Here is a 25,953-nt window from a genome sequence, read left to right as displayed (position 1 = left end):
CCACCTCCGCTTAGTTTGCCTCTAAGGATGCTCTTGCCTCCAGACCAGCGCTGCCCCCCCCGTCCTGATGTTTGGGTCTCATCCCATAAGTGCATCCGGGCGGGCTGCTGCCGGGGGGAGAGAGGCTTTGGCAGTTCTGCTCTCAGCCCAGCAGGCAGCGGCACTTCCAGGACCCTCTGGGCTGTGGCACATCCCCCCCTCGCCCCCGTAAAAAACGGGGGCCAGAAATCAATCCGAGCAGCGATGAGCAGCGGGGAGCGGGCAGGGGAGGCGTTACATCAGTGGGGGGCGGGGGGAAGGGGCGGGGGGGGCAAGGGGATGGGCAGCGTCTCCCCGGGGATGCTGCCGAGCCAGCCTGGCGGGATGCGGGGCCCCGCAGCCCAGAGGCCACGGCAGACGGGCGGGGAGCTGACCCGGCGGGGAGGAGGCAGAAGTGTCCCACCCCGCGCCGGGGGCTGGGCGGGCAGGATGCAGAGGAGATGTTTTCGGGTGGGGGGGAGGGGGAATGTGTGCCCCCGGCCCGGCCACGCAACCACGAGCTGCCGGCGGGGCTCTTCCCCCGGGAGGGGCCGGGCGGCTCCTCCTCCTCCTCCTTCTCCTCCTCCTCCTCCTCCTCTTCCTCTGCCTCCTCCTCCCCTTCCTCCTGCCCGCTGCACTGTGGGGCTTGTAGTCCCCCCGCCGCCCCGCACCTGGGGTACGACTACATTTCCCGAGGGCCCCCGGCATCCTCCTCCTCCTCTTCCTCCCCCTCCGCCTGCCCTTGCTGCGGATTCGGCTCCGGCTCCGGCGGGGCCGTGGGGAGCCCCGGGACCCCCCCACTGCGCCCGGGTGGGTACGGCCCGCTGCCCCCATGCCCGCAGCCTCCCAGGTAGGGCCCGGGGTGCGGGGGTGCCCCCGGTGCTGGGGTGCCCGGGGTGCCTGGGGTACCGGGGATGCGGGTGCCCCCCGGGGTGCTGGGGGTGTGGGGTGCTCCCAGGGTACGCAGGGTGCCCGGTCTCAGGGTGAGCTGGTGCCGCGCACCCCCCCCCCCCCCAGCACCCTCCTCTACCACGTGCACCCCGAGCCACTCTGCAGCACCTACAGGAGCCACCCATCCCTTGGGTGCTGGGGGGGAGACAGATGGGTGCCTGTACAGTGGGCAAGGGTGAATTTTGGGGACCTTCCCCCCCCTTGTTTTGGGGAAGGTACCCCAGGGACTCGTGCACCCCCATTCCTGCCCGCCCAGCGGCTCCCCACAAAATGCATCGTGCTTCAGTTGCGTCACTTCTGTGCCACCAACACGTGGCTGCGGGGAGAGCATTCCCCCCAAACCCCGGGCTGTCCCCTCTGGACCGCGCTGACCGTGGCTCCCTGGGGAGCTCTGGCCAGCCTCAGCTGCCCGCATCGCCCATGGCCATGGGTTGACAACCGCGTAGCGTGACAGCATTCCCTTATCAGGGTCACGCTGCGATAACCTGGCGATAACCAGGTTCACACGGTGATAACCGCCCGTGCTCTGCTCCCTCTCTTCTGCCTGGCTTGCACCAGGGCAGAGGGATGACAGCGCAGAGCTGGGAGCATGCCCTGGGACTCGTGGCTGCTCACCTCGAGTGACACCAGCTCCATGGATGGTCTGGAGAGGTGGAGCTGGGTCTGGCCAGATGGGTTTGGGGCTGCATGTGTGGGGATGGAGGCACCGGGGCAGCTGCACGGAGCCGCATCCTGGATTTAATGGAGACGCTTTCCTTTTGGCCAGGGACGAGCAGGTGTATCCGTCCTGGATGGACACGAAAGGAAATGGGGAGCATCTGCTTCCAAAACGGGTTTTAAATGGAGGGTGGGAAACAGCCCGTCGGGGTCCCCGCACACGTGGCGGGGGGCTGCCCTGCGGAGAGCGGCTGCTGGAGGTGACGAACACTCACGTCCGCAGCCCAGCTCAGGGACGAGCAGGCGATGGGGCATAGCCCAGGCAGTCGGGGCTGGCAGGGGCACCGGGCAGGCACAGCACGGTGCTGGGACGGGTGTTTGGGGGGGGTTTAGCCCCCACTCCTTGCCCCTTGTCCTTCCCGGCACAGCGCGGGGGCTGCAGTGCTCCATCCAGTGCCCAAGCCCGTGCCGGCTCCGGCTGACAGCTGGCCAGCAGTGAGCGAGCACCGAATCCCTGTCCGGCTCCCCAGGGACCTATTTAAGAGGTAGGGGCTGTTTGCCCCGCTGTGAGCTCCGGGACGCGCGCGTTTTGGCGATGCTTCGGCACCGGTGCTGAAATCCCATGGGAATGCCGCTGGACCGGTGAATCCTTGCTGGGGTGAATGGGCACCCCGCTTCCCGCTGCCTCTTTTGGTTTCAATCAGGAAATCAGGGGCGGCTTTCCCTGCCGGCACCGGCACCGGCTTGCTTCCACGTTAGCCACGTGCGTTATCTTGGGGGGGCTCTTCAGACGTGAGCCCCCCAGGCTCACCGCACAGGACGGCGGGGAGGGAACACAGACTGGGACGATGGACTTACTTTTTAATGACTGTGATTAGTCATTCTGCAATTAGCAGGGTAATCGGGTTTCTAGACCTTGCTCCTGTGTTGTGGATTGGCACGTGGATTTTTATGGCTCGAAAAGTGCTGTCGGTGACTTGTCGTGGGAGTGGGAGCACTGGGAGGACGCCCGGGCCGGGCCTTCTCCCTTCCCTGCCTTCGCCTCGTGATCGCTAATCGGGTCTCCTCGGTGCTGCCAGCTTTTCTGCGGCCAAACCTCAGGATTTGAGCGTTTAATCTCCCTCTGGACCGTGAACGTCATGGCATTTTGCACTCTCCCCAGGCCGGGCGATGCTGCCCGAGCGTTGCATCCCACCGGGGCAGAGCCGAGGGGCAGCCGCTTGGCTAAAGTCCCGGCTGCCCAGCTAATGTATAACACGGGCGGCCCCGCGCCCGGTGTGCACATTAACTTGCTCACAGTCGGCACGGCCGCTGCCATCTCCCCCCGGCGCATCCCTGGCGCAAGGCATCTGCATCCCTCTGCCTCCAGATCTGCGGCGGAGCCACTCGGCTCGTTTGGGGGAAGGGGTAAAACCCCACTGGCTCTTAATAGGGAGAAAAAGGAGATGATGGGAGCCGAGGACAGCCCGCTGCAGAGCCGGGCACTTTGTGCATCCGGGCTCTTTTATACAGGATTTACAAACGCTGCCTGAAATGCCCCCCTCCCGCCCCCCAGCTTTTGCACAGCGAGACGTGCGGCTGCTTTTCTTCTTGCAAGAACATCTCCTGGGGAGAAGGTAGCGGTATTTATTTGCCTTGCGATTATGGAGGAATTTGAGCCCGTGCCAAATGCTTCTTTCTCCCCAGAAACTGCAGCGACGTGGCTTTCGATGCGTCGCAGAGCGCTTGCAGCCAGAGAGGGGCTGCTCAGCCCGACAAAGCCTGTCTAGCTGATGGTCCCCCGGATAATGCCACCGTCCTGCTGCAGAGCCGGCGAAGCCATGTCCAAGAAGGACGATGACGCCAAAAAGCCGGCATCGGAGACGGCGACGGACCAGCGCTGGAAACTACAGGTCTTCTACCTCTGCTTCTACGGCTTCATGACACAGATCCGGCCTGGGGAGAGCTTCATCACCCCGTATCTCCTGGGGGCCGACAAGAACTTCACGCAGACAGAGGTAAGCCGTGGGCAGCCCGTCCCCACTGTCCCCCTTTCTGGCTACGGTCACCACCCTGGGTACCCTGGGGGCAGCTGGAACGTCTTCCCGCGGTGCTGGGGTGCAGGCGTGCTGCATCCCGGGCAAGGTGGCATGCGGGGACACGTGGCAGTGCTTTTTGGGGGGGAGGAGAAGGTGGCGTGGGTCCGTCTGGCAGTGTGTCCCTGTCCCGCTGGGCTGCGAGGTCACCCCGGCCCCTAAGTCCCAGGCTCAACTTGCCCCGGCTTAAGACCTTGTGCGCAGGCTGGTGACCGATTTTGGGGGGCGATGCCTGACCCCTGCCTGCCTGGGCAGCTGGTGGGAAGGGGGGCGGGAGGGTGCCAGGCTGGGAGAAGCCCCGTCCCATCCCAGCGGGGAGACCCTCCTGTTCTGGCACGGAGGGGGGCGCGGGGCTGGGCACCGCTGGGCAGCTGGCACCGCTGGGGTTAGATGAGGAGGGGCTGCGTGTCGTCGTCCCCCGAGCAAGGGACGCTGGCCCCAGTCCCAGCGCGCTGCCGCGTCCGTGGGAACGCTGCGTTCCCGGCACGGGAGGGGGCCGGGGCTCAGCCAGGCCCCCGGCCGAGCGCGCTGCGGGCCACATTCCTCCCCGAGGAGGTGCCACGATGGGAGTCAGCGGCTGGTGCCCACCCAAACCGCGCTCCTCTGGGCCGGGGACATCCCGCAGGGACGTGTCCCGTGCTCAGCCCCTCCTTGCACGCACGGCAGGTGACCAACGTGATCACACCGGTGCTGACCTACTCCTACATGGCCGTGCTGGTGCCTATCTTCCTGCTGACGGACTACCTGCGCTACAAGCCGGTGCTGGTGCTGCAGAGCCTGAGCCACATCTCCATCTGGCTGCTGCTGGTGCTGGGGACCTCCGTCCTGGCCATGCAGCTGATGGAGTTCTTCTACGGCGTCACCATGGCTGCCCGCATCGCCTACTCCTCCTACATCTTTTCGCTCGTCGCCCCGTCCCGCTACCAGCGTATGGCCAGCTACTCCCGCTCCGCCGTCCTCCTGGGCGTCTTCACCAGCTCGGTGCTGGGCCAGCTCTGCGTCACCTTGGGCGGCGTCTCCTTCCTCACCCTCAACTACATCTCGTTGGGCTTTGTCAGCTTCGGCCTCATCCTCACCCTCTTCCTCGAGCGGCCCCGGCGCAGCCTCTTCTTCAACCGGCCGGGGGGGGCTGGCGACGGGGCTGCGCCCGCCGAGCTGGACAAGATGGCCGGGGGGGACGGCGGTGGGGGGCCGGGGGGCTGGCGGGAGGCGGCGCTGTGCCGTATGCTGCGGGAGGTGGGAGCGTTGGCCAGGCAACCCCAGCTCCGGCTCTGGTCCTTGTGGTGGGTCTTCAACTCGGCCGGTTACTACCTGATGCTGTACTACGTGCAGATCCTCTGGAATGAGATCTACCCCGCCATGGACAACCGCCGGGTGTACAACGGAGGGGTGGACGCTGCTTCCACACTGCTGGGTACGCTCGCTTGGGCTGGGGACGCCGGGGATGTGGGGGGACACCCCCATCCCACTGCATCTCCTAGGAATGGCTGGGGACACCGGGGATGTGGGGGGACACCCCCATCCTGCTGCCTTCCCTGGAAACAGTGATCCCCATGATGTTTTTGGGGATGCAGGGGGTGGTTTGGCAGTGGTGATGACAGGAGCGTCACTAGGCTGGGGGACGCAAGGTGGTCCCGTGCTGGTGGGGTGTTCACAGCGTCCTTCATCCCCTCCCCAGGGGCTGGTGCCTCCTTTGCCGCCGGCTACATGAAGATCCGCTGGACGCTGTGGTCGGAGCTGGTGATCGGGGTGGTGACGGCTTTCCAGGCGGGACTGCTCCTGCTCATGAACACCACCAGCAACATCTGGCTGTGCTACGCTGCCTACGTCCTCTTCCGTGGCTCCCACCAGTTCCTGGTGCCCATCGCCATGTGCGTGGTACCCCCGGGGACCTGCTCCCACCCCGGCAGCTGGGCTGGCACCAGGGGCTCACCAGTACCCCCCTCTATCCCAGTTTCCAGATCGCTACCTCCCTCTCCAAAGAGCTTTGCGCACTGGTCTTCGGGGTCAACACCTTCTTCGCCACCGTGCTGAAGACCATCATCACCATCATTGTGGCTGACAAGAGGGGCTTGGGCTTGTCTGTGCATCCCCAGGTAGGACTGGGGGGCAACTAGGATGGAGGTGGTCCCTTAGTGGTGTGGGATGGGGTGGCTGCAAGCATCATCAGGCATCGGAACAGGCTGCCCAGAGAGGCGGTGGAGTCCCCATCCCTGGAGGTGTTCAAAAAACACGTAGACGTGGCACTCTGGGACATGGTTTAGTAGACACAGTGGTGTTGGGTCGATGGTTGGACTTGATGATCTCAGAGGTCTTTTCCAACCTTAAGATTCTGTGATTCTATGATCACTGTCTCCTCACCTCTCTTGCAGTTTTACGTGTATTTCGGGTACTTCACGCTGCTGGCAGTGGTCTACCTGCTGGCGGCCGTCGGCGTGGGCATCCGGCACAGCCGCCAGAAGCAGCTGGCGGAGCTGGCCCTGGCCAAGGAGCCATGCCAGCTTCCCGCCGAGGCGCCGGCACAGGAGAAGAGCCCGGAGGCAGGCACCGTGCGAGCCTGAGCGCCGCCGCGGCCAGGTGTTTGTCTCCCGTCCCGCCGGCGGTCCTCGGCGCCGGCCCATTGAGGACGTATCACTTGGTACCCATTTTCTGCTCCGTGGGGGGCAGGGGCTGTGCCCCCCCACCCCAGACGCACCCAGAGCAGGGGCAGGATGCCCACGGCTGCCACCGCCACGTGCCACGCAGGGGTACGGATGGGGTCCGGGCGGCCTCCCGGCCACCAGGTCCCCATCATCGCACGGAGCCAGGCTACAAGAGGATAACGTTTCTTTATTCAGTGCCTTTAGAAAATGGTTTTATAGGACACAACCGACAAAAAAAAAAAAAATATAAAGATCCACAGGCTTTAAATTGCATTAATTACACAAAATACAGTAGACTGTAAGAAATAGAGACCGTGTGACTCGCACAACTTTTATGGTAATAATTTCCATACAATAATAAAAAGCTAGTTACAGATTTATCTTTTTTTCTTTCCTTTTTTTTCTTGTTTTTAGCACCTTGGATTTGCCCACACCAACTCAAGCCAGCGTTGCTGCGCCTTGGCCCTTAAAGCCCAGCAAAGGTGGCACAGGGCGGGGGGGGGTGACGGTGCCTGCCCTCGGTCCCACGTGTGTTCAACACGCCCACGCACGCAAACTCACGCCGAGGGCACGCCTGGCCCCACGTCAGGGCCACCCCATTGCCCTGGTCCCCGTGCTGGCCGGAGTGTGGCTGTACCTGGGGTGGGGGGGGCACAGCGGGGATTGGGGGGACCAGACCCCCTGGGGCTCGTGAGCTGCTGGCTGAGGGGGTGGAGGTGAGGATGATGATGGGCTGGGTGGGATGGTCCTTACCTGGGGAGGATGGAGACCATCGCGGGGGAGCCCCGGCACTGCCACGGGACAGTCCCTTGCGTGGGTAGGATGCCGGGGTTTCAGCTAAAGACCCCGTAGCCCCGGCAGCATGGGTTTGGGTCTGGCCCCACGCTCCTGGCGAGGACGGTGCGGGGCTGGGGGGGGGTTCAGAGAAACCTCTGCAGGCTTTCCGGGAGGGCACACGGCATGGCAGCGCCAAAATCTCCCTGCTGAGCATCCTCCGGTCCAGCCCCCCTGAAAAGAGCGTCCGAGCGGGTGGTGGATGCAAGCTGAAGTGGTTAAATAATACGGGTTAGAAGAGAAGTGGAGTGTGAGGAGGAGGAGGAAGAGGAGGAAGGCAGCCAGCCCACGGCTGCCCTGCCCCGGGTGGGACGTGAGCCCCTGCCGACCCAGGGCAGGGGCGATGGCGATACTCTTTGGCTTCAGGTCTGCGGGAGGAGAAGAAAACCCTGCGGGGTGAGGGCAGGAGATGGAGGGGCTGAGGACCACGGGGGTGCCGGGGTGCAGGCTGGCCCCATCCTCCCCGGGGAGGCATGGGGGAACCAGGGGAGGTGTCACTTTTTGGCAGTGGTCATGAAGCTGTTCTCGATGCAGAGGACAACGAAGGTGTGCTGGCAACTGCTGGCCACCTGCTCCAGCAGCTTGCCAGAGGCCAGCGAGGAAGCCTGGCCGGTGGCCGTGCGCTCCTCCGTCCGCCACGTCTCGCAGTAGCTCTCGGGCAAGCGCCGGCCCTTGGCATCCGAGCCGTGCCAGACGCTCTTCTGCGGCCTGGAAAGGAGAAAGGTGGGGGGGGCTGCCGCTGCCCCCACTGTGGTCCAGACCCCCCATCTCCCCTCCTTCCCCGTCACTCGATCCCACGCTCACCATCCCGCATCCCGCAGGACATCCCGGCCGTCGAAGGAGAGGATGCGGGCGCCGGCTCGCAGCGGGGCTCCGCTGCCCGTGAAAAGGGCTTCCCAGTTAGTGAAGAGCACTTCGTCCTGGTGCGGGGGTGGAGAAAGGTGTGTGTGGGGGGGGTCAGCCCTGCCTGCACCCCAAGAGCATCACAGGAGCTCTGAGCCCCGGCAGCCCCCGGAGAGGGGATGCTCCGCCGTCACTGCCACGCAGATGGAGGGGGTTTGGGATGCCTCGGAGCTCCCGGGGTGTCGAGAATGGAACAGGGGGACGCACACGTACCCGAAGGTTGACGATGGGCACGGCGGCGCGGTCGGCCCTGCGCACGATGCTGTAGAGGTCCTGCAGGCGGGACGAGAGGAAGGCGCGGAAGGTGCCGGCCAGCCCGACCTGCCGGGCTTGCTGGAAGCACTGGAAGTCAGCGCCCCGGATGCCACGCATGCCACCGCTCAGCGGGGTGTTCAGGGCCACCAGGTGAAGCTGCCAAGAGGGGACAACAGGGCTTGAGGCACACGGCTTTGGCCACCGTCACCGCCTCCCCTCGGCCGGCACGCGGCACTCACGGCGGGCTGGAAGTCCTGGTGCACGTGGGCGGCCACGGGGGCTGGATCGGGCCGGCGGTGGATGTAGTAGCCGTTGAGGAGCTCGTGCTGGTGGTGGAGCAGGGGCTGCTCGGGCAGGAGGTGTTGGTTGGCCACCACCTCGTCCCCACGCCAGGGTCGGGCGGTGGGTGGAGGACTGGGGTTGCGGAGGGGGTGCAGGGATCCGCGGGGCTGGAGGGGGGGCTGGGGGCCGGCGTAGTGGACGCTGGGGGGCTTGTCGTACACCTCGTTGTCCTGGGGAGGGAGAGACAGGCTGAGGGTTGGTCGGGGATGGGGATGGATGGATGGATGGATGGACGGAGATGGGGGACAGGGGACTCACCAGAGCCGAGCTGGGGATCAGGGTGTGCTCCTCCAGCTGCAAGTACACAGCACATCAGATCCCAGCCACCCCCCCACCTCCCTGCGCAAGGGTGGGGGGACACCCCAGCATCCCCAAAAGATGCCACTGAAAGCCCAGGGTGATGCTGCCTGCAGCCTCTCAGAGCTGGGCAGCACAACCCAAGATGGGGGGGGGGGGCACTCTGCCCCCCTCCACTCACCAGCACCCGGCGGAAGCCCCCGCGCAGGCGGACGTAGAGCTCCTGTCGGTCAGTCAGGAAGACGAAGCCGCCCTCGGGCAGCTCGTGCGCGGCGCTCAGCATCGCCTGGTAGGTCGGCAGGGCACGCAGCTGCGGGCACGGCCCGGCGGGCGGCTCAGGGCTCGGCCAGCCAGCCTGTGGGCACCGCCCCCCCCCCCGCCCCAGAGCCCCAACTCACCCCCAAGGACATCCCGCTGGTGCCTGGTGGTCCGGGGGGTCCCGGTGGTCCGGGGGGGCCAGGGATGCTGATAGCTGGGAGGAAAATGGTGAGATGGAGGGGGGGTGCAGCATGGGAGGGGATGCAGGGGTGGCAGAAGGAATGCAGGGGGGCAGGGAGGGATGTGGGGGTGGCAGGGAGGGATGTGGGGCGACAGGGAGGGATGTGGGGCGACAGGGAGGGATGTGGGGGGGCAGGGAGGGATGCGGGGTGGCAGGGAGGGATGTGGGGCGACAGGGAGGGATGAGGAGCACAGGTACTCACCTTGTCTATGGGGGCCTGGGAAGGAGGGTGGACCAGGGGGCCCAGGAGGCCCAGGGGGGCCTTGCCGCCCCTCATATCCGATACCAGGGGGGCCCTGAGGTCCGGGAGGCCCCGGCGGCCCAACGATACTGTCCCCCTTGGGACCCTGAGCGGTGCGAGAGAGCATCGCTGGAGCAAAGCACCTGGGGATGCCTTCTCCCCCCCTAAACCCCCCTCACCCCCCCACGTCGTGGGGTACTCACCGGCAGCCCGGGGTAGCCCTGGGGCCCTGGAGGCCCCGGCAGCCCGGAGACACCGGGACCGTAGAGCGGGGTGCTGCCTGGCTCGCCCTTCTCGCCCTTGGGACCTGCCTCCCCCTTGTCACCCTGTGGGACGGCACGTCTTTAGGGTGGGGGGGCCAGGGCGCACCCCGATACCCCAAACCGTGCCGGGTGCCAGCTCCATGAGCCGCCGCAGGTGGGCAAAGGGCTTACCCGCAGGCTGGCACCGAAGTGACTCAGGTCGTAGGGGAAGTGGCCTGCGGAGGGGGAGAGGAGGTTAGAGGGGAGCCGGGGTGGGCATGAGCCCCCTCTGCCCGTGGGGAGGGATCACCCACCTGGGGGTCCCGGGGCTCCAGCATCCCCTTTCTCTCCCTTTTGTCCTGGGAACTGGTGGAAACCTGTGGGGAGCAGCAGAGAGATCCCACCTCAGCGCTGCAGCATCCCAGCCCCAGCTCTAACGGAGGGGGTCTCCTCCTCTCCCCGGCCTTGCCGGGGGGGGGTGGTCTCTGAAGCACCCCGAGGGGGCTGGCAGAGGGACACCCCCTTACCAGGGAAGGCTGGCAGTGCGGGATGGCCGGAGTCGCTGAAGGCCTGCGGGGATGCAAAGGAAGCGGCTGCAGAGATGGCAGCATCCTCGGGGACCCCCGCCTCCGCGTGATGCTGACGGCAGCCGCACGTGGCCCCACGGGGATGCCACCGGTGTGTCCCCCCCCATCCCCTCCAGCCAAGCAGGGCGCACCGGGGGGACCCAGTCGCCAGCCCTCAGCTTCCCCCAGCGCGGTGACCTTGTTGTTACTCACATTGCTGTTGTCATAGACTATGCTGCCCGGCGGCCCGGGGGGCCCGGGGGGGCCTGGGGGTCCCGGGGGACCCTGCAAGGGGAGAGAAGATGCGTCAGGGTCCTGCAAAATGGACGCTCCCCATGGGGGGGGCACACCGGGGCCATGCCCTTCCCCTGAGAGAGGGAGGCACGTGCCCTTTGCCAAAGGGATTTGGGTCCCCAGGGAGCCCCTCCTTGTGTGTGTCCCCCCATCTGCCGGACCGGCAGCCCGGGGGGGGCCATGGCAGCGCTCACCCGCAGGCCCAGCGCGCCGCTGCTGTCCGCAGGGTCACCCTTCTCGCCCTTCAGCCCATTCATGCCGGGACGTCCCTGTGGATGAGCAGTGCAGATGAGCCTCATCCCCGTTCCCCCACCAGCTCCGGGGTGCACCCCGGCATCGCCTCTGGCACCCTGGCATCACCCCGCCCCTCGGCACCGCAGGGACACCATGGGCTTTGGGGTTCGGTGGGTGCAAGAGGTGCAAACGGGGCGGGGGGGACGCGGTGGAGGAGGCGATGGCTGAGGGGACAAACAAACCGGGAGCGGATCTTACGGGTCTGCCCGGAAAGCCGATCTCTCCCTTCATCCCTGCTCGTCCCTGGGGACCCTGGAGGGGAAAGAAGACAAGGATGGGGGTGCTCAGAGTGGGGGCAGCCCCCCTGTCCCCCTCTGCCCCGGATCAGCCCTGGCCCTCCCAGCGGGATACGAGGAGGATGATGATGGTGACTTACCGAGGGTCCCATCGGTCCCCGCAGCCCCGGCTCCCCCTGTGGACAGCAGAGAGGGAAAGGCCGTCACCACCGGGACCACCCAGCACCCGTTGCACCGGGACGTGCCCCCCGTTCCCGCGGCACACCCACCTTTTCTCCTTTCACCTTCGCAGCGACCACAGTCCCATCGGGGCTGATGATGACCCCGGGCTCCCCCTTCTCCCCCTGCAAGAGAGGAGGAGGCGTGCGGGGAGATGGAGGGACCAGGCTCCCTCCCACGGTGGCATCGCCACCGGGACCCGTTGGCCAGGCAGGATGGGGACCAGGAGTGTGACCACCGCACAGGGCAGAGTTGGCCTGGAGCAGTTACCTTCAACCCCGGGGCGCCCTGGGGACCAGACGACCCCCGGTCTCCTTTCGGTCCCACCGGACCCTGCGGGGAGGAAGGAGCACAGAGTCCGCGTCAGCCCCAATCCACCAAAGGTACCCCCCAACCCCCTGCCCCCATCACCACCACCACCACCCCGGCACCGCTGCAGCAAAACATGGCAGGGCTGGCACCCAAGCGTGCCCGGAGCTGTCACCGCGGCCATCCCTGCCGTCCCCAGCCCTGCCACCCACTCACCGGAAAGCCAGCGTGACCCTGTCTGCCCTGCGGAGAGGAGCAGAGATGCCTGTAAGAGCAAACCCCCCCCTTTCCAAGAAACCGGGTGCCCACCTGGCACTGCCGAGGGGTGGGCGTGGGGGGCACCTACCTCTGGACCAGGCAAAGCCGCCAAAGACTTCTGGAAAAACAGACAAAGCAGGGTTTTCACCCTGATCTTTGCTCTTGCAGCACAAGCAGAGTTCCTGGAGAGGTCTCCCTTGGTGCCCCCGCATGATGGATGCTGGGCAGGCCCCTTCCCCCCCCCCAATTTTAGCTTCCCCCCTGGCTGCACTGAAGCCAGGAGCCATCACTTACATCTTCACTCGAGACAGCGATGACCTGTCCAGGGGGCCCAGGTGGGCCGGGGGGGCCGGGCAGCCCTACACCGTCTTGGCCTCGCTCGCCCTGGAAGACACAAGCCATCAGCCCCAGGACCAGCGCTGCCGTGTCCCCGTCCCCAGCCCGCTGGCACCTACCTTCTCACCGGGGCTGCCTCTGTCACCTTTGGGTCCCTGGAAGGAGGAGCGGGCAGGGGTGAGCTTCCTGCGTGGCACCACGTGCAGCCGGACCCCGGCTCACAAGCAGAGACACCCCCCCCCCCACCTCCTGCCTGTGGCTCAGCAAAACCTTTCAGGCCACCCCCCTGCCCACAAGGTGCAGGCAGCGAGCCAGGGTGGGACGCTTCTGGGTGCAGGTGATGGAGAGCAGGGTGACAAGCTGATGGGGATGGGGTCACCCCGGCACGCGCTGAGCCCGGTCCCAGAGCAGGGGAACGGCTGAAGGCACTGGGGGAGGGTGGATTTTGGCTGCCGGGGACAGATTTTGGCTGCTGGGGATGGAGCTGCTGCAAGGGTGCTCTGCCTGGAGTGATGGAGGGGGGGGCTTCTGGGGGCCTGATGCTCCTACCTGCGGTCCGGGGAAGCCCTCCAGGCCGGGGCGGCCATCCACGCCAGGCACGCCAGCATCTCCCTGCAACGAGGGGTGGGAAAGGGCGGGATGCAGTACGGAGCATCCTCCCGACAGCCCCGGGCTGGGGAGCACGGGGGTCCTGCCCAGCGCCCCGCAGACTCCAGAGGTTCGCACGCAGCCCAGTCTCCCAGCACTCCTACCTTCGGTCCCGGCAAGCCGGGCTGCCCGGGGCTGCCGCCCTCCCCCTGCAAGGAAAGAGATGTCAGAGCAGGAGCATCCCCACGGGCATCCCGCACGGATGTACCAGGCTGCTCCGGCAAAGGGCAAGGAAGGAGTTTGAAGGGCTCCTCACCTTCACCCCTGGCAGTCCCGGCACCCCCTGCAAGCAACAAGAAGGGGGCCATGAGCGTGGAGTGACGGCAGGGGACACGATGGCGGGGGGTGGGAGCAGAGCTACCTGCGGTCCTTCGGGTCCGGGTGGTCCGGGGGAGCTGGCAGTGAACGGCAGCCCCGAGCCCTCCATGTCGCCCTAGGCAGGGTGAGAAGGGGCTGAGCCACGTCTGCCCCCCGCTCCAGCTCCCCCCCCCCAATCACAGGGGTGCTCACTTACAAATCCAACCTCGTAGCCCGGCCCCGGTGGTCCCGGGGGGCCGGGGGGGCCTGGCTGCCCTCGGGGTCCGATGGGCCCGGGAAGGCCAGCTAACCCCATTTCTCCCGGGGGTCCTGCTGGTCCCATTTCTCCCTTGCTGCCCTGCAAAGGGGAGGAGAAAAAAAAAAAACCAAACTCCAAGGGGACAGATGGGACGAGGTGGCAATGGTGGCTGCCTGGAGCCTGGAAGCAGGAGGCAGTGCATCCCCTCCCGCATCCCCCAAACCGTGGGTGCTCCCCTGGCTCCGGGGCAGAGGGGCAGTGCGGGCAGGGGCATCGCCCAGCTCAGGCATCCTTCGGCCCCGCTGTCCTGGGGTGGCCCTGGCTCCCCACGCAATGTGCACGGTGGCCACCAGAGGCTCGTCTAAAATCATAAATGTGACTTTTTTCTGCGCATGCATCGCTGGCTCCAAGGCGAAGGCAGAGCTCAGTGCTGGGGGGGGGGGGCTCGCAGTCACCCCTGCGCTTTGCTATGGGTGTCCGAGCGGCAGGATCAGCCCTTACGCCCGCTGCCGCCCCATCTACCCTCTCGATGTCGGCAGCGTTAAGAAACCTTAACTCTCGAGGGTCTTGCCCCCAGCTCGGGCTGCGGTGGATGGGGCATCCCGGCCCCCGAGGGAGGGGAGGGCGATACGCGTGTCCCAGCACGGCTTCACCTCCGCCCTCGGGGATGCGGGGGGGGGAAAGAATCTCGAGCAGGCAGGCAGGAGAGTGACGTGCAGAAGACGGTGTGTTCCCCAGCAGGGTGCGGACACCCAAAACCCCCCAAACCCTCTCCTGTGCCCGGAAACACCCCGCTGGGCTTGCCTTGCCTGCCCACTCCCCGAGGCAGCAGTGCCTGGAGCAAGGCCAGGTGAGGGTGGTGGGAGCCCGGCGAGCATCCCACGGGTGGTTGGTGGCCCCATGCACCCCCGAGCCGCGGCACCGCTCTGCTGCGGGAGGAACCCAAATACCAGCATCCCCCCGCCCCCGCAGCAGCATCCCCGCTTCCAGTCTGCAATGCCCGTGGGACACCCCTCCGAAACCCGCCCCAGGCACAGTACCTTGGGTCCCGGCGCTCCGGGGAGGCCGAGGTCACCCACATCACCCTGGGGAGGAGGAGGAAGGAGAAGAGGGTGTGAAGAAGCTGCCTTGCTCCAGGAGCAGGTTGATGCTCTCCAGTCCAGGGACGGAGGGAGCCGGGACCTTGCGGAGATGTGCCAGGGCACCGAGCGGTAGCTGCTGCGGCCCCCCCAGGGTGCCAGCCGCCCCGCGGAGAAGCCATGACATGCTCCGGGGGACACTCACCTGCTCTCCTTTGGGCCCCGGCTGCCCAGCCGCCCCGTCTCTTCCAGGAGGACCCTGAGGACCCTGCAAGATGCCCAGGAGCTGGCTCCGGTGCAGGGAATCCCCCAGGGCTGACGGGCACGGAGCCCCCCACCACCACAGGGGGCAGTTACAGCCCCAGCGCTGCGGGGTGACCCTGGGATGGGTCCCCTTGGCCACCCCATACACCTACCGCTGGCCCCGGGGGCCCGGGGGTCCCGTCCCTGCCCGGCAGCCCCGGCGGTCCCGGCAGGTCTGTGCGGTTCATCCCAAACCGTCCCGGCTCCCCTGGCAAGCCAGGCACGCCGGGTGGCCCTGGAGGACCGGGTGGCCCCCGCGGCCCCTGGAAGAGAAGGAGGGGGTGATGGGTGATGGCTGACGGCTGAGCGTGTCCCCCGGGCTCCCGGCTGGCAGGAGGGGACCCGCACTCACCCGCAGGCTCTCCAGGTCGCCGCCGAAGCCGGAGCCCTCCATGTCGATGAAGGTCTGGGAAAGAAGCATGAGGGTGTGATGTCGGGTACCGACGGCCAGCGTCAGGGTGCCCGGCGATGCAGGGATGCTGCCCGGGGGCTGGCGGCACCTTCCCGCTTCTCCGTGGCCCCGTACCCCCACCTGCCCCCACCCAAATCCCTGTATCCCTGGGGGCACCCACCAGCTTGTCATGCTTGGATGAGGGTCCTGGCGGTCCCGGGGGACCGGGTGGTCCAGGGGGTCCCCTCGGCCCCACACCTGGGTCACCCTGGCACAGAGGAGAGAGCGCGCTTCGCAAGCATAGCCCAGCACCGGCTGAGAGGAAGGAGGGGCAGCGGCACGTGCCGTCCCCCTGCGCCGGCACCGGCTCCGGCACTCACCTTCTCCCCCTTCAGCCCAGGCTCCCCCGGCGTCCCGGGGAACCCCTGGGGTCCCATATCGCCCTGCGAAGGGGAGCGGTGGGGGGTCAGGGGGTGGCCGGCACCCATCACCCCGTCACCCCCCAACCCCACTTACGGGTTTGCCGTCCTCGCCGGGATCGCCCTGGGGATGGCAGAGAGGGGAGAGGTCAGTGCGCAGGCAGGCAGGCAGGCAGGCAGGGGTGGGGGCAGAGGGGATATGGAGGGGTAAAGGGCTCGACTCACGGGCTCGCCGTCCCTGCCAGGGGCTCCGTCCTTCCCCGGCGGCCCCGGGGGACCGGTGACCTGCTCCACCACCGAGCCGTCGGTGTGTCGCGAGAGGGTCCCAGGGGGGCCGGGGTCACCCGGTTCCCCTTTCTGGCCCTTGGAGCCAGGGTAACCAAATCCAGCGCTGCCCTGGGGAGGGAAACGGGGATGGGTGGCAGGTCCCCGGGGTGGCAGCCCAGGCAGGCATGGCTTTGCCCCGGCTTCCCAGCGATGCTCACCTTAACGCCCAGTTCTCCTTTCTCCCCCTACGGGACAGAAACAAAGGGGAGTGGGTGTCAAACTCGGACACGCCGGTGGCATCCTCCAGCCCCTGCGATGCCCCCTCTCACCTACCTTTTCGCCCTTGACACTGCCCATCCCCATGATGCCACCGGTCCCCGAGTCCCCTTTCAGGCCACGTTCGCCCTTCTCCCCCTTTTCGCCCTTGGGGCCGGTGCCTGCGGGAAGGGAAAAGGGACCTGGCTGTGCTCGGGGACGGCCACCCTGCCGTGGTCCTGCCAGCGTGCCCCAGGGCCGGGCAGCACGGTGAGGAAGGGGATGCTGCTGCTGGCGTTACCTCCCGTGGAGATGGACAGCGTCTCCTCCGCTCTGGTCCTCTCAGCTTGCTGCAGGGAGCCCCCGCTGCTGCTCGGCCCGCCGCCCGCTGCCACTGGGGGGGAGGTGACGGGGACGGCATCCACCAGCCCCGGGACACCCTGTGCCAACAATAAGGGGACACGGCGGTGCTGTTCACCTCCCGGTGGCCTCTCAAAAGGGACAGGCGCCGGGACCCCATCAGGCATCCTGGGACCTCGACCGCAGAAGGGACCCAGCCCTCCTCGTCCCTAAAATCTCGGGGTTCTGCCGCCCAGCGCAGCACCCACAGGCACCAACTCACCCCGACTTTCCCCGAGGGTTGGTGTCCACCTTCTGCCCCGCTGCCGAAATCACCGGAGACCTGCGTTTGCCCGGGGAGAAGGGGCGAGGGGTCAGCCGGGAGCCTGGGGCAGCAGCCCCCCACAGCCTGCCCCGTCGGGGCTGCCAGTGCTCACCTCCTCAGCGTCATCCTCCTCTTCCTCGCACTGGCGCTCGGCCGCCCGCGGGTCCCCTTGCAGCCTCAAGTCGGCAATCACCCCCTGCAAGGAAACCACACCAAGGGCTGCCACGGATGGACACACGCCACAGACGGACACGCACCATGGACGGACATGTGCCACGGACAGACACGCACCATGGATGGACACACACCATGGATGGACACGCACCACAGATGGACACGCACCATGGATGGACATGCACCACAGATGGACATGCACTACGGATGGACACGCACAAGCCACCCGCCCACTGCGTCCCCGAGTGCCCCCCATATGTCGGGCTCTTTCGCGCGGCACGGGGAGCGCTCTCCATCCGAGCATCCACATCCCGGCACAGCGAGGTTTCAACCATGCAGCCCCGGTGCCCAGCTCCCTCGGCGAGTCACGGGGAAAAGCTCCGTGCCGGCACCAGCACCGGGCCGACCAAGTGGAGGTGGTGGCCAGGATCTGGCCGGCCAGCCAGCAGCGCTTTGGTCACGCTCCTTGTTCCCCTCTCCAGACGGGTCCCTGGCTGCAGCCAGCCCCTCTGCCCCACGCAGGGGCTGCTGGCAGGTCCCAGTCCACCACAACCCCAGGTTTGTATTTCTCAGGGTAATCCCCACTTCCTCACCATTTATTTGGGTTTTGCAAGCGCTGCGCACATCCAAACTGCTTGTTTACACAAGAAACCACCACAAATTCCTTCCTGAGGCTGCTGCCTCCACACAAAGCCCCGTAGCCGAGCTACCTGCACTGCCCGGGAGGGCAGCATCCCCATCTCAGCTGGGGAGGGTGCGTGGGTACCGGCCTGAACCTCGCGGCTCCCACAGTAAGCGGGGTCACCCAGCGCATCTCACATCCCAGCCCAGATCCCAGCTGCTGGGACGGGACACGGGGATGCTGCTGGGATGGGATGCTTCCAGGATGGGATACTGCCCATCCCTCTGATCCCGGTGGGGAGATGCCGGGGACCACGCTGGGAAGCAAGCTCGGAAAGGGTAGATACCTCCCGCTCGGTGTCTCTTCTCCGGGCGAGACACCTAAAATAATATTTGGGCTGGCTTGAAAGCACAGCGCAACACGTCCGGCAAAGAGTCGTGCTCAGGAAACACAATGGGTTTAACAAAACAAGAATCAGGGGCAGCTGCAGTTCAGCCAAGGCTGACTATGGTATCATAATATGAATATATTATGAATATATTCCAGATACATAATAAATATATTATAAATATAGTATACTTTAAATTTATATATAATAATACATAAATGTATATAAAAAACCTTTCCCACAAGCAAATTCCCCCCAGGTGGGTTGTGACCTCCTCCAGCTGCTCGCCCTGGTGACAGCCGGCTCTAATCCATCCCTCTCCTCCCTGCCGAGCACCAGCATCAAGCCCAAGCTTTGCTAAACGCAACACTCCAGCCTGACCTTCCCGGTCCTGGGGCTTGCCGGAGGCATCGCAAATAATCCCGTTCCAGCCCTGGACCGAGGCATCCCCATGCGGGATGGGTACAAGGACCCCTTGCAGCAACGGGGGGCAGCAGCTCTTATCATGCACCCAGCTGCAAACAACCCCTCCCGCCAGACCCCAGCTGAGACCCCACCTGCAGCAACCCCCCCCCCGCTATCTGCGGTCCCAGGGGCTTCTGCGTTACCTGCAGGCTTCATCCCTCCAGGTTTCATGCCACTGACACAAAGGCAGCTCGGGAAGAGGCACGGATGGCAGCTGAGACCCCACCGGCCGCCCACGAGCTTGACAGCGGGCCAGGATTTAATCAGCCCGATGCCCTGTTAGTTCCAGATAACGCGAGGCAGGGCTGGGCAGCGATGGGAGTACCACGAGGCAATCAGATGCCAAGGAGACGTCCGAGCCCCGGCTCCGCTCTCGGCCAGCCGAGGCAGTCGGCCTCCCCCCCTCCATGGCCGGCTATTCCCCATGGGAAAACCGGGGGCGGACAGTGGGACCGGGTGTTTGGTAAACGCGGGAACATCACCTGCTAGAAAGGCAGGAGCGCTTCGCTCTGCTCCGGGTGTTGCTTTGCCTTCCGAATGGTGCCAAACCCTCTCCAGCTGGGGACAGCAGTTCCTCCACGGCCACAACCTGGCCCTCCCAGCATGTTCAAGAGCAAAAAATTGCTCTTGAGACCTCACGGGACCAACCCGAATCCCACTGTAAACCAGTCTCTAGCCCATCAATCATTAACTTCTCCCTGGGGGAGCTTTCCCTGCCTGAAGCCATTTAACTGGGACTGCGGCAGCGCCGCTCGTTAGTCAAGATGATGTTTAAGCTCAGAAACATGCCTGCAAAGCTCCCCGGGAAAAGCATCGCTCCACTCAGCAGAGCCTCTGTTGCTGGGCAAACCACGCTCAACCCGGGAGAAACCTGGACTTTCTTCTCCCCAAGCACCGCAGGGAATTTCCACATCATTTTCCCCACGCTTTCCGTAAACCTTATCTAGGACATAAGTCATGCTCAAATCACGGCTGAGCTATCACCTCTCGTTACTCTCCAAAGTCTTCCTGCCGATACCGCCCAACGTCAGCCAACAAAGATATGCTCCGGCCCAAGCATTTTTTCCAGCTAAGAGAGACACTTCACCAGCCAAACCCGCTTCTCCACCAAAGGAGTCAGGTATTTTTAGCAAAGAGGAGACTTGAAGAGGCTCCGTGTGTTTGCTGGAAAGGGTATGGGCAACGGTGGCTGCTGTAGCGCAACGCCATCGCCTCCTGCCAGCCCACCTTCAGAGCTTTGCCTTGGCGAGACCCGAGTCAACGAAGTTGGTGGCACCTCAAGCCACCTCTCCCCTCCCATCTCAAGCGTCTCCTTCCCCAGGGATGCAAGCAGAGTGTGGCCACTGGTTTGTCTTCTGGGCAAAGAGGTCGGTTCAACAGGAACAGGCTGGTGTCACGTCCTTCCAGCCTCACCCAGACTTCTTGGAGGTGCTCCTTGGGGTGACCTGAGGCCTTACCTGGTATTTGTCTGGGTCAGCTCCTCCAGCCTGAGCAACAAAGAGCCCGGAGCCATCTTCCAGCTCCATCTCATCCGGGGAGCGCTCAAAGTGGACCCGCTCGTGCTCCTCACAGTCCAGGTAGAGGATGACTTCGTCCTCCTCCACACTGATGGCAAAGCGCGTCCACTGGTTGAGCAAGGTGGGCACGGTGAAGGCGGCCGCCACGTACGAGTATGGTGAGCCTGGCTCCGTGTAGTAGAAGACGATCTTCTGCTTGCCCGCCCGCAGCTCCGTGAGCTTGACGCCCACGTAGATGATGCTCTGCGAGGAGTCCGTGATGGCAAAGAGCACGCCGGCCCGGGGCGTGGTGGGCTGGATGTGGAACAGGAGGGAAAAGTCCCGGTAGAAAGGACTTGGCAAGTGGTACCGGGCCACTTGGCCCGTGTTGGCATTGGGGCCGAAGACATAGCCGGGGTTGTTGTCGGGGCCATAAATTTTGAGGATCTCCTCCGGCGGGGGGTCTCCGATCAGCTCCAGGAGGCTGACCTCGGTGCTCAGGTTCTCTGCAAGAGGAAGGGAAAGGGGACAGTCACAACCGGCCTGGTGAAGATGGTCACCCTCGGCAAGGTGCCCTGGGGGGACCCCCCTGGCCATGCCTCCCCCAGAGGCCTCCCCCTCCCGGGACTTTCCTTCGGGCTGTGGGTTGGCCGAGACAGTGATGCTCCTCAAGCTGCTCCCACCGCACAGTTGGGATGCATGTCCCCAAATGCCACCCGTTCTCTGCTGCTGGCCCTCCGACCGCAGCCCGAGCATCCCTGAGATGGGGTAAAACCAAAGGCGCCTTGCCCGTGGCAGCAACACGCCCGTGCGGGCAGGGGGATGCTGCTGGAGCACCGCGATGCTGAACAGCCACAGAGCCGCGAGGAAGCGTGTTGCATCTGTACCCGCTCCGGGGTCATGGTGACCCCCCGCGTCATCCCGGGACAAGCTCACAGGGTCACCCCAGCTGGGAATAAATCAGAGCCATCCCCTTGCAACACCCTGGGAACAGGGCTCGAGCCGGCACGTCCCGTCAGCTTCCCAGATGATCTCAATTTGGAGCTCGCCTCTCTTCCCGACTCCTTTTTCTCAAGGCGCTTGGGGAAGTTCTGCTCGGGACGGTGTCTCCTACCCAACGCAGCTGAACATCTGGCCAGGGTGAGCCGCCCCTCTGTACGCCAGCTCCCGTTGTTTTGGCAGGAGGTACATCCTCATCGCCCACACACCGGGCGCTGGATTCCTCCTCTCCTATGTCAACTGCTCGGGGCGGGTGCCAACTCGATGGGAGTGAGCGCTGCTGGGTGCTTTTTAACTCCGCGTTTCCCGGGAGCGAGGAAACCCAACCACCCCAGCTCCAGAATGGCCAAGGGCTCCGCACCAGGAACGGATGCTCAGGGCTAATTTCAGCCCCATCCCAAGTCAAGAGCGGGAGCTGAGACAATTCAACGTCCCCAGCTCCATCCCTGGTGTTTCACATGAGCGATGGTAACAGAGGTGTGCTGAGCCCGGGAGGACCAGCCAGGAACCTCCACCCTGCTCTGGAGCCAGACATTGTCCTCCAGAGCTCTTAAAAAAAATAAAATAAAAGAGAATTTAAAAAAAAAAAAAAAAAAGAAAGAAGAAATCAGCCCAGCCTTGCCTAGCCTGGAAGGAAAACACGTCTCTTGGGATGGTTGGAGGAGATGAAAACCTGGGTGCCTCTTCCAAAGCCTGTGGGTACCTGCACACATGGAGCGTCCCCAGCCTCCCCTGTCGCTGAGCCCCGACGCCAGCGCCAGCCCCACGGCAGGGACCATGTGGGGATGTTAGAAATGCCCCCGATCAGAGGTGGGGGCAAGTTTTCTCTCTGCCAGACCCCAAACCCATTGATCTTCTCCTGAGTCTGCTGCTCTGAAACTACTCGGTGCCCACCCTGCTCCCCCCAGTCCCTCTCAAGCTTGGCACCCCAAAACTGAGCACCCAGCCAGGAGGAAACCTCCCTCCTGGTCTCGTGCCTGTCCCGACCCCCTCATCCACCCTGCACGGGGACCAGGCCACCCCATGGGGTATCCCCAGCCTGCTCAAAGTGGAAGGGCTCGGTGCAGCCCCCCTGCCTCGCCGGCCGCGGGGACCTCTGGATCCTGGAGCCCAGCATCCCTTGGAGCCCAGCATCCCTTGGAGCCCAGCATCACCCCCAGCCCTACACCAACAATGATGGGGTGAGCGAGCAGGGCTCCCCCAGACCCGCAGCAAGCCCTAGCCTGGCACCCACCATTGTGATGCCCCATGGGGCACCCCACTGCCCCGTCCCCAGCCGCGCCATCCTCTGCAGCAGGCGGCTGCGGGCAAGCCAACGGCAAACACCAGGATGCAGGGATGGAGCTTATCTCGGGCTGGAGGAAGCCAAATTCAGAGCAGCTTTAAGGGAAGAGGAAACCAGAGCTTCCTCCCGGGGGTCTGCACGGGTGCAAGAGCCAGCGCTGCAATTTCTGCAGCCAGACAAGTCATCCTCTGCCCCCGGGGCTGGGGCTGAAGGGCGACAGGCTGAAAGAGGCTTTTGTTAGCGACGCAATTTTCAACCACACTCCCCTTGGCTTTTCAGCCAGCTCTGGGATCCTCCCTCCCCTCCAAACATGCCACTCGCCCCCAAGCCCAGGGTGGGCGCTGGGTGCTGGCGCTTCCCAAAGCAAACGGGGACACATCTTCCCCCTGCCCACCACAGAAAGCAGGCAGAGGCCAGGGCTGAGAGGCTGGATGGGGCCTGGGGAGCAGCGGGGGAAGGGGAGACCCCTTCAAACAGCTGCTCCCCTGCAAAAGCCAAGCGCCCCTTCCCACCCCCAAACCATTCAGGCCATGCCTGTTTTTTCCAAAGGGCACCCAGAGCCCAAATATCGCACCTCCCTCCTCCCTGTGGCAAACTGGCGGCCCCCGCCACAGAGCACAGAGAGGCAGAGACCGCTGGTGCCGCGGAGGTTTCGGGATGGGTGCTGGCACAGGATGGCTGCGGGGATGGCTCTGGCCACGGTGACCCAGCCATTTGGTCCTGGTGCCATCGAAAAAGCCGCAGGGACGCCCCACACCACCTTCCTGCTCTGCCACGACCTTCCCGGCTGGCCCGAGCCGGGGCTGCCGGCGTGGCCCCGCGCACCCCATCCCAGCTGGGATGCGGGGGACCCCCAGCACGCAGGAGCATCTCAAGTCATGTCCTCCATCCATTCCTGACGCTGCCCATCCGGGAGTGCGCGCCTCCCCCCGAGCATCCCCATGATCCCGCCGTACCCCACTGGGGTCAGCCGGCGAACAGAGCCGCTTTGACACCGAGGGGACCACGTGTGCGACCCTTGTCTGCCGGCCCCACGCTAAACCGCCCTTCTGACGGCAGCGGGCGTCTCGCCGCTCCTGGTCGGCAGCCCCAGGCCGTCACCCGAAGGCACGGGGGGCCGGCGCGGGAACACAGCCTCATTCAGAGGGCTCGGCGGGGGGAGCGGCAAGCTCCCGCTCCTGCTTTCATCCCAAACCATGTTCTTACTCTTACACCCCGAGGCACTTTTCTCCAAGCACCAGCATCCCCCCCGCGGCTCCCGTCCTTTTGCCCCCTGCCGAAGCGGCGCGTCTCGGTCCCCGGCGGACATACAGAAGGGTCACAGCCACCTAATGACGAAGCCGGACGCGAAGTAACCTCTCCGGCCTGCCAAGCAGTGGGGGATCAAACATTAGCCGTTGGGTAAATCATTAACCCCAAGGCAAAGCGCCGTTCTGGGAGAGGGGAGCGTGCGGGCATGGCCACGGGTCACCTTGAAGCCTCCTCGGGGCCACGGCCCCAGACGCTGATGCGGTTGGGTGGTCGCGGGGTCCTGGTCCTTCCCCTGTCCCTGCGGGGAGCTGCCAGCTCCCGGGACGGACACCCCAAAGCCCTTTGCTGCGCACTGCGGCACCCGCAAACCGGCCCCGAACGCCAGCACCGCGTGCATGGGGACATCTCTTGTCCTGGCCACCGGGACGGTGTCTTTCAACCTGGCCGCTGTGTTTCACCGCGGATGGAACAGCCTGAGGAGGGGATGGCGATGCTCGGCCTTGCAGAGGGAGCCAAAACCCGCTGGCGGTCCCCATTTGGAGAAGGCAAGGCTGGGTGGAAAGCGATTTTGGCCTCAGCAGCATCCCACGGGAACAAGGCAGAAGCATCCCCCGGCGCCTAAAATCCTGGGGGAGTTTGGGGAGGGGAGACAAACACACAAACCCACGGACATCCCCCAGGCACATTACCTGCGGAAGCATTAATAAAGACACAAGAATACCCTTCGTCCTCCTTGGGGAGAGCATCGCAAGGCAGAGGCAGGCGCCCGCCGGCCAAGTGCATCCAACACAGGTCTCTGACGGCCTCGCAGAAGCCCTGGCATGGCGGGGGGGTTATGGGGACCGAGGCACTACACCCGGGGAGCAGGAGCAAGCAGAGAAACCACTCCACGTAGCGATGGCACCGCGATTCAAGCAGCCCCTCCCACTCATGCAAAGCCGCCCGAATTTCCACCTCGCTGCCGTGGCGGAGGTAATTCGGTAATCTGACATAGTCGGTGCCCAGCACGCTGCAGAAGGGCAGGCGGGTCGGGACGGGCAGGCAACGGCCAGCTGGCAGCGTCAGTCCGGGAAAGAAGGATGCGAGCCCCGTGCCGCTACTACCGTAGAGTTGCATAGTGGCAGTTAGTAAATCAAACTCGAGAGGACCGGAGTTATCGGCAAGAGGAGGATCCACACCGTTAGCCACCCTCCTGTTAGGCAAAGGAGGGCTCCGGCTCCCGTTCACGCCGGCCAGCACCAGCCCCCGGCGGCCGGTGCCGTGCCAGAGGTTCGGTGGGGCGGGCGATGCTCCGTGGCGGTGTCGGCGTGGTTGTGCCGTGGGGTCCCGGGGCGGCACCGCCTGCTCGCGGGTACTGTCACCTGGTGAGAAAGGGAAAGGGGCACTACCTGGCCGGGGACCCGCCGATCTCTGCAAGGACATCTGTGTCCCCATCGCTGCGGGGGTCCCCATCCCCAGGAGTTTCTGGTCCTTGGTGGTCCCTGTCCCCAGGAGCTGTGGGTCCGTAGGGGTCCCCGTCCCAAGGAGCTGCAGGTCCTCAGTGGTCCCCGTCCCCAGGAGCTGCAGGTCCGTAGGGGTCCCTGTCCAAAGGAGCTGCGGGTCCTTGGTGGTCCCCGTCCCCAGGAGCTGCGGGTCCGTAGGGGTCCCTGTCCCAAGGAGCTGCAGGTCCATAGGGGTCCCCATCCCCAGGAGCTGCGGGTCATCGGTGGAGCTGCTGGCCACATCTTGGCCAGGGGCAGGTGACGTGCTGCGGGGAGGAGCAATGCTTGGCCGTGCAATGCTCTCTGTCGGCCCCGTGGTGATCCTGTCCCACTGTTCGGTGTTTTCGGCCACGGTCCCCTCGCCCGTGGGCACTGCTGTGCCAGGATCCTGCTCCCGGCGCTGCGGGGTAGCGACGTCCCCCACCGCCTGGCCGCCCCGTGTCCCCAGGGACGTGCTGGGGGTGGGAGCTGCCGCGGCAGTGAGCGGCTCTGGCACCGCGGTTCCCTCGCTGGGTGCCACTGGGCTTCCTGGGGTCTTCGTGCTGCCCCAAATCCAGCCCAGGAGCTGCGTCTCAGAGGAGGAGAAGCAGCAAGCCAGGAGGAGCAGAAACCCCAAGAGCTGTGGGGCCGGGGCCATCAGGAAGGGAAAAGGAGCCCCGTTGCTTCCGAGAGTGAGCTGGAGAGGCCGGAGGAGGGAAGAGGCAGGAGTTTTGCCCCGGCCAGACGCCCGGAGCGCTCACAT

At 65.2% G+C, this 25,953-nt stretch overlaps 2 protein-coding genes across 3 annotated transcripts; one reads left to right on the top strand and one right to left on the bottom strand.

Moving 5' to 3' along the window:
* The first annotated feature begins 726 nt into the window (after window positions 1-726).
* SLC19A1 (solute carrier family 19 member 1) lies at window positions 727-6,723 on the top strand. Of its 2 annotated transcripts, none has more exons than XM_054830370.1 (6): window positions 727-868; window positions 3,313-3,623; window positions 4,368-5,115; window positions 5,380-5,572; window positions 5,656-5,797; window positions 6,074-6,723. In XM_054830370.1, the coding sequence occupies exons 2-6, from the start codon at window positions 3,399-3,401 to the stop codon at window positions 6,260-6,262; spliced, it is 1,497 nt and encodes a 498-aa protein (XP_054686345.1). In that variant the 5' UTR covers window positions 727-868; window positions 3,313-3,398; the 3' UTR covers window positions 6,263-6,723. The 2 variants fall into 2 exon arrangements, with proteins under 2 accessions (XP_054686345.1, XP_054686346.1); XM_054830371.1 differs by having other exon boundaries at window positions 767-828.
* Window positions 6,511-25,953, bottom strand: COL18A1 (collagen type XVIII alpha 1 chain). The gene is given in 42 exon segments (XM_054830369.1): window positions 6,511-7,885; window positions 7,982-8,097; window positions 8,294-8,491; window positions 8,575-8,847; window positions 8,936-8,971; window positions 9,156-9,284; window positions 9,373-9,446; window positions 9,676-9,820; window positions 9,918-10,040; window positions 10,149-10,192; window positions 10,271-10,333; window positions 10,484-10,526; window positions 10,736-10,807; window positions 11,011-11,085; window positions 11,309-11,362; window positions 11,487-11,522; window positions 11,616-11,690; window positions 11,836-11,898; window positions 12,091-12,117; window positions 12,221-12,250; window positions 12,427-12,516; window positions 12,588-12,623; window positions 13,018-13,080; window positions 13,221-13,265; window positions 13,373-13,399; window positions 13,478-13,549; window positions 13,631-13,771; window positions 14,713-14,757; window positions 14,957-15,019; window positions 15,168-15,317; window positions 15,407-15,460; window positions 15,627-15,713; window positions 15,826-15,888; window positions 15,962-15,988; window positions 16,090-16,260; window positions 16,350-16,376; window positions 16,465-16,568; window positions 16,688-16,826; window positions 17,009-17,068; window positions 17,163-17,246; window positions 20,157-20,701; window positions 24,420-25,953. Coding segments are annotated over 42 exon segments (5,517 nt in total). The 3' UTR covers window positions 6,511-7,671.

This window comes from Grus americana, chromosome 6 (genome assembly GCF_028858705.1).
Source record: "Grus americana isolate bGruAme1 chromosome 6, bGruAme1.mat, whole genome shotgun sequence".
NCBI classification, from domain to species: Eukaryota; Metazoa; Chordata; class Aves; order Gruiformes; family Gruidae; genus Grus; species Grus americana.
Note: the sequence above shows the minus strand (reverse complement) of the source record. Positions and strands in the feature narration are given on the sequence as shown.

Coding starts and splice junctions, on each gene's coding strand:
- SLC19A1 (XM_054830370.1), top strand. CDS start 3,399: ATGGTCCCCCGGATAATGCCACCGTCCTGCTGCAGAGCCGGCGAAGCC. Junction 3,624..4,367: donor AGAACTTCACGCAGACAGAG/GTAAGCCGTGGG, acceptor CACGCACGGCAG/GTGACCAACGTGATCACACC. Junction 5,116..5,379: donor CGCTGCTTCCACACTGCTGG/GTACGCTCGCTT, acceptor TCCCCTCCCCAG/GGGCTGGTGCCTCCTTTGCC.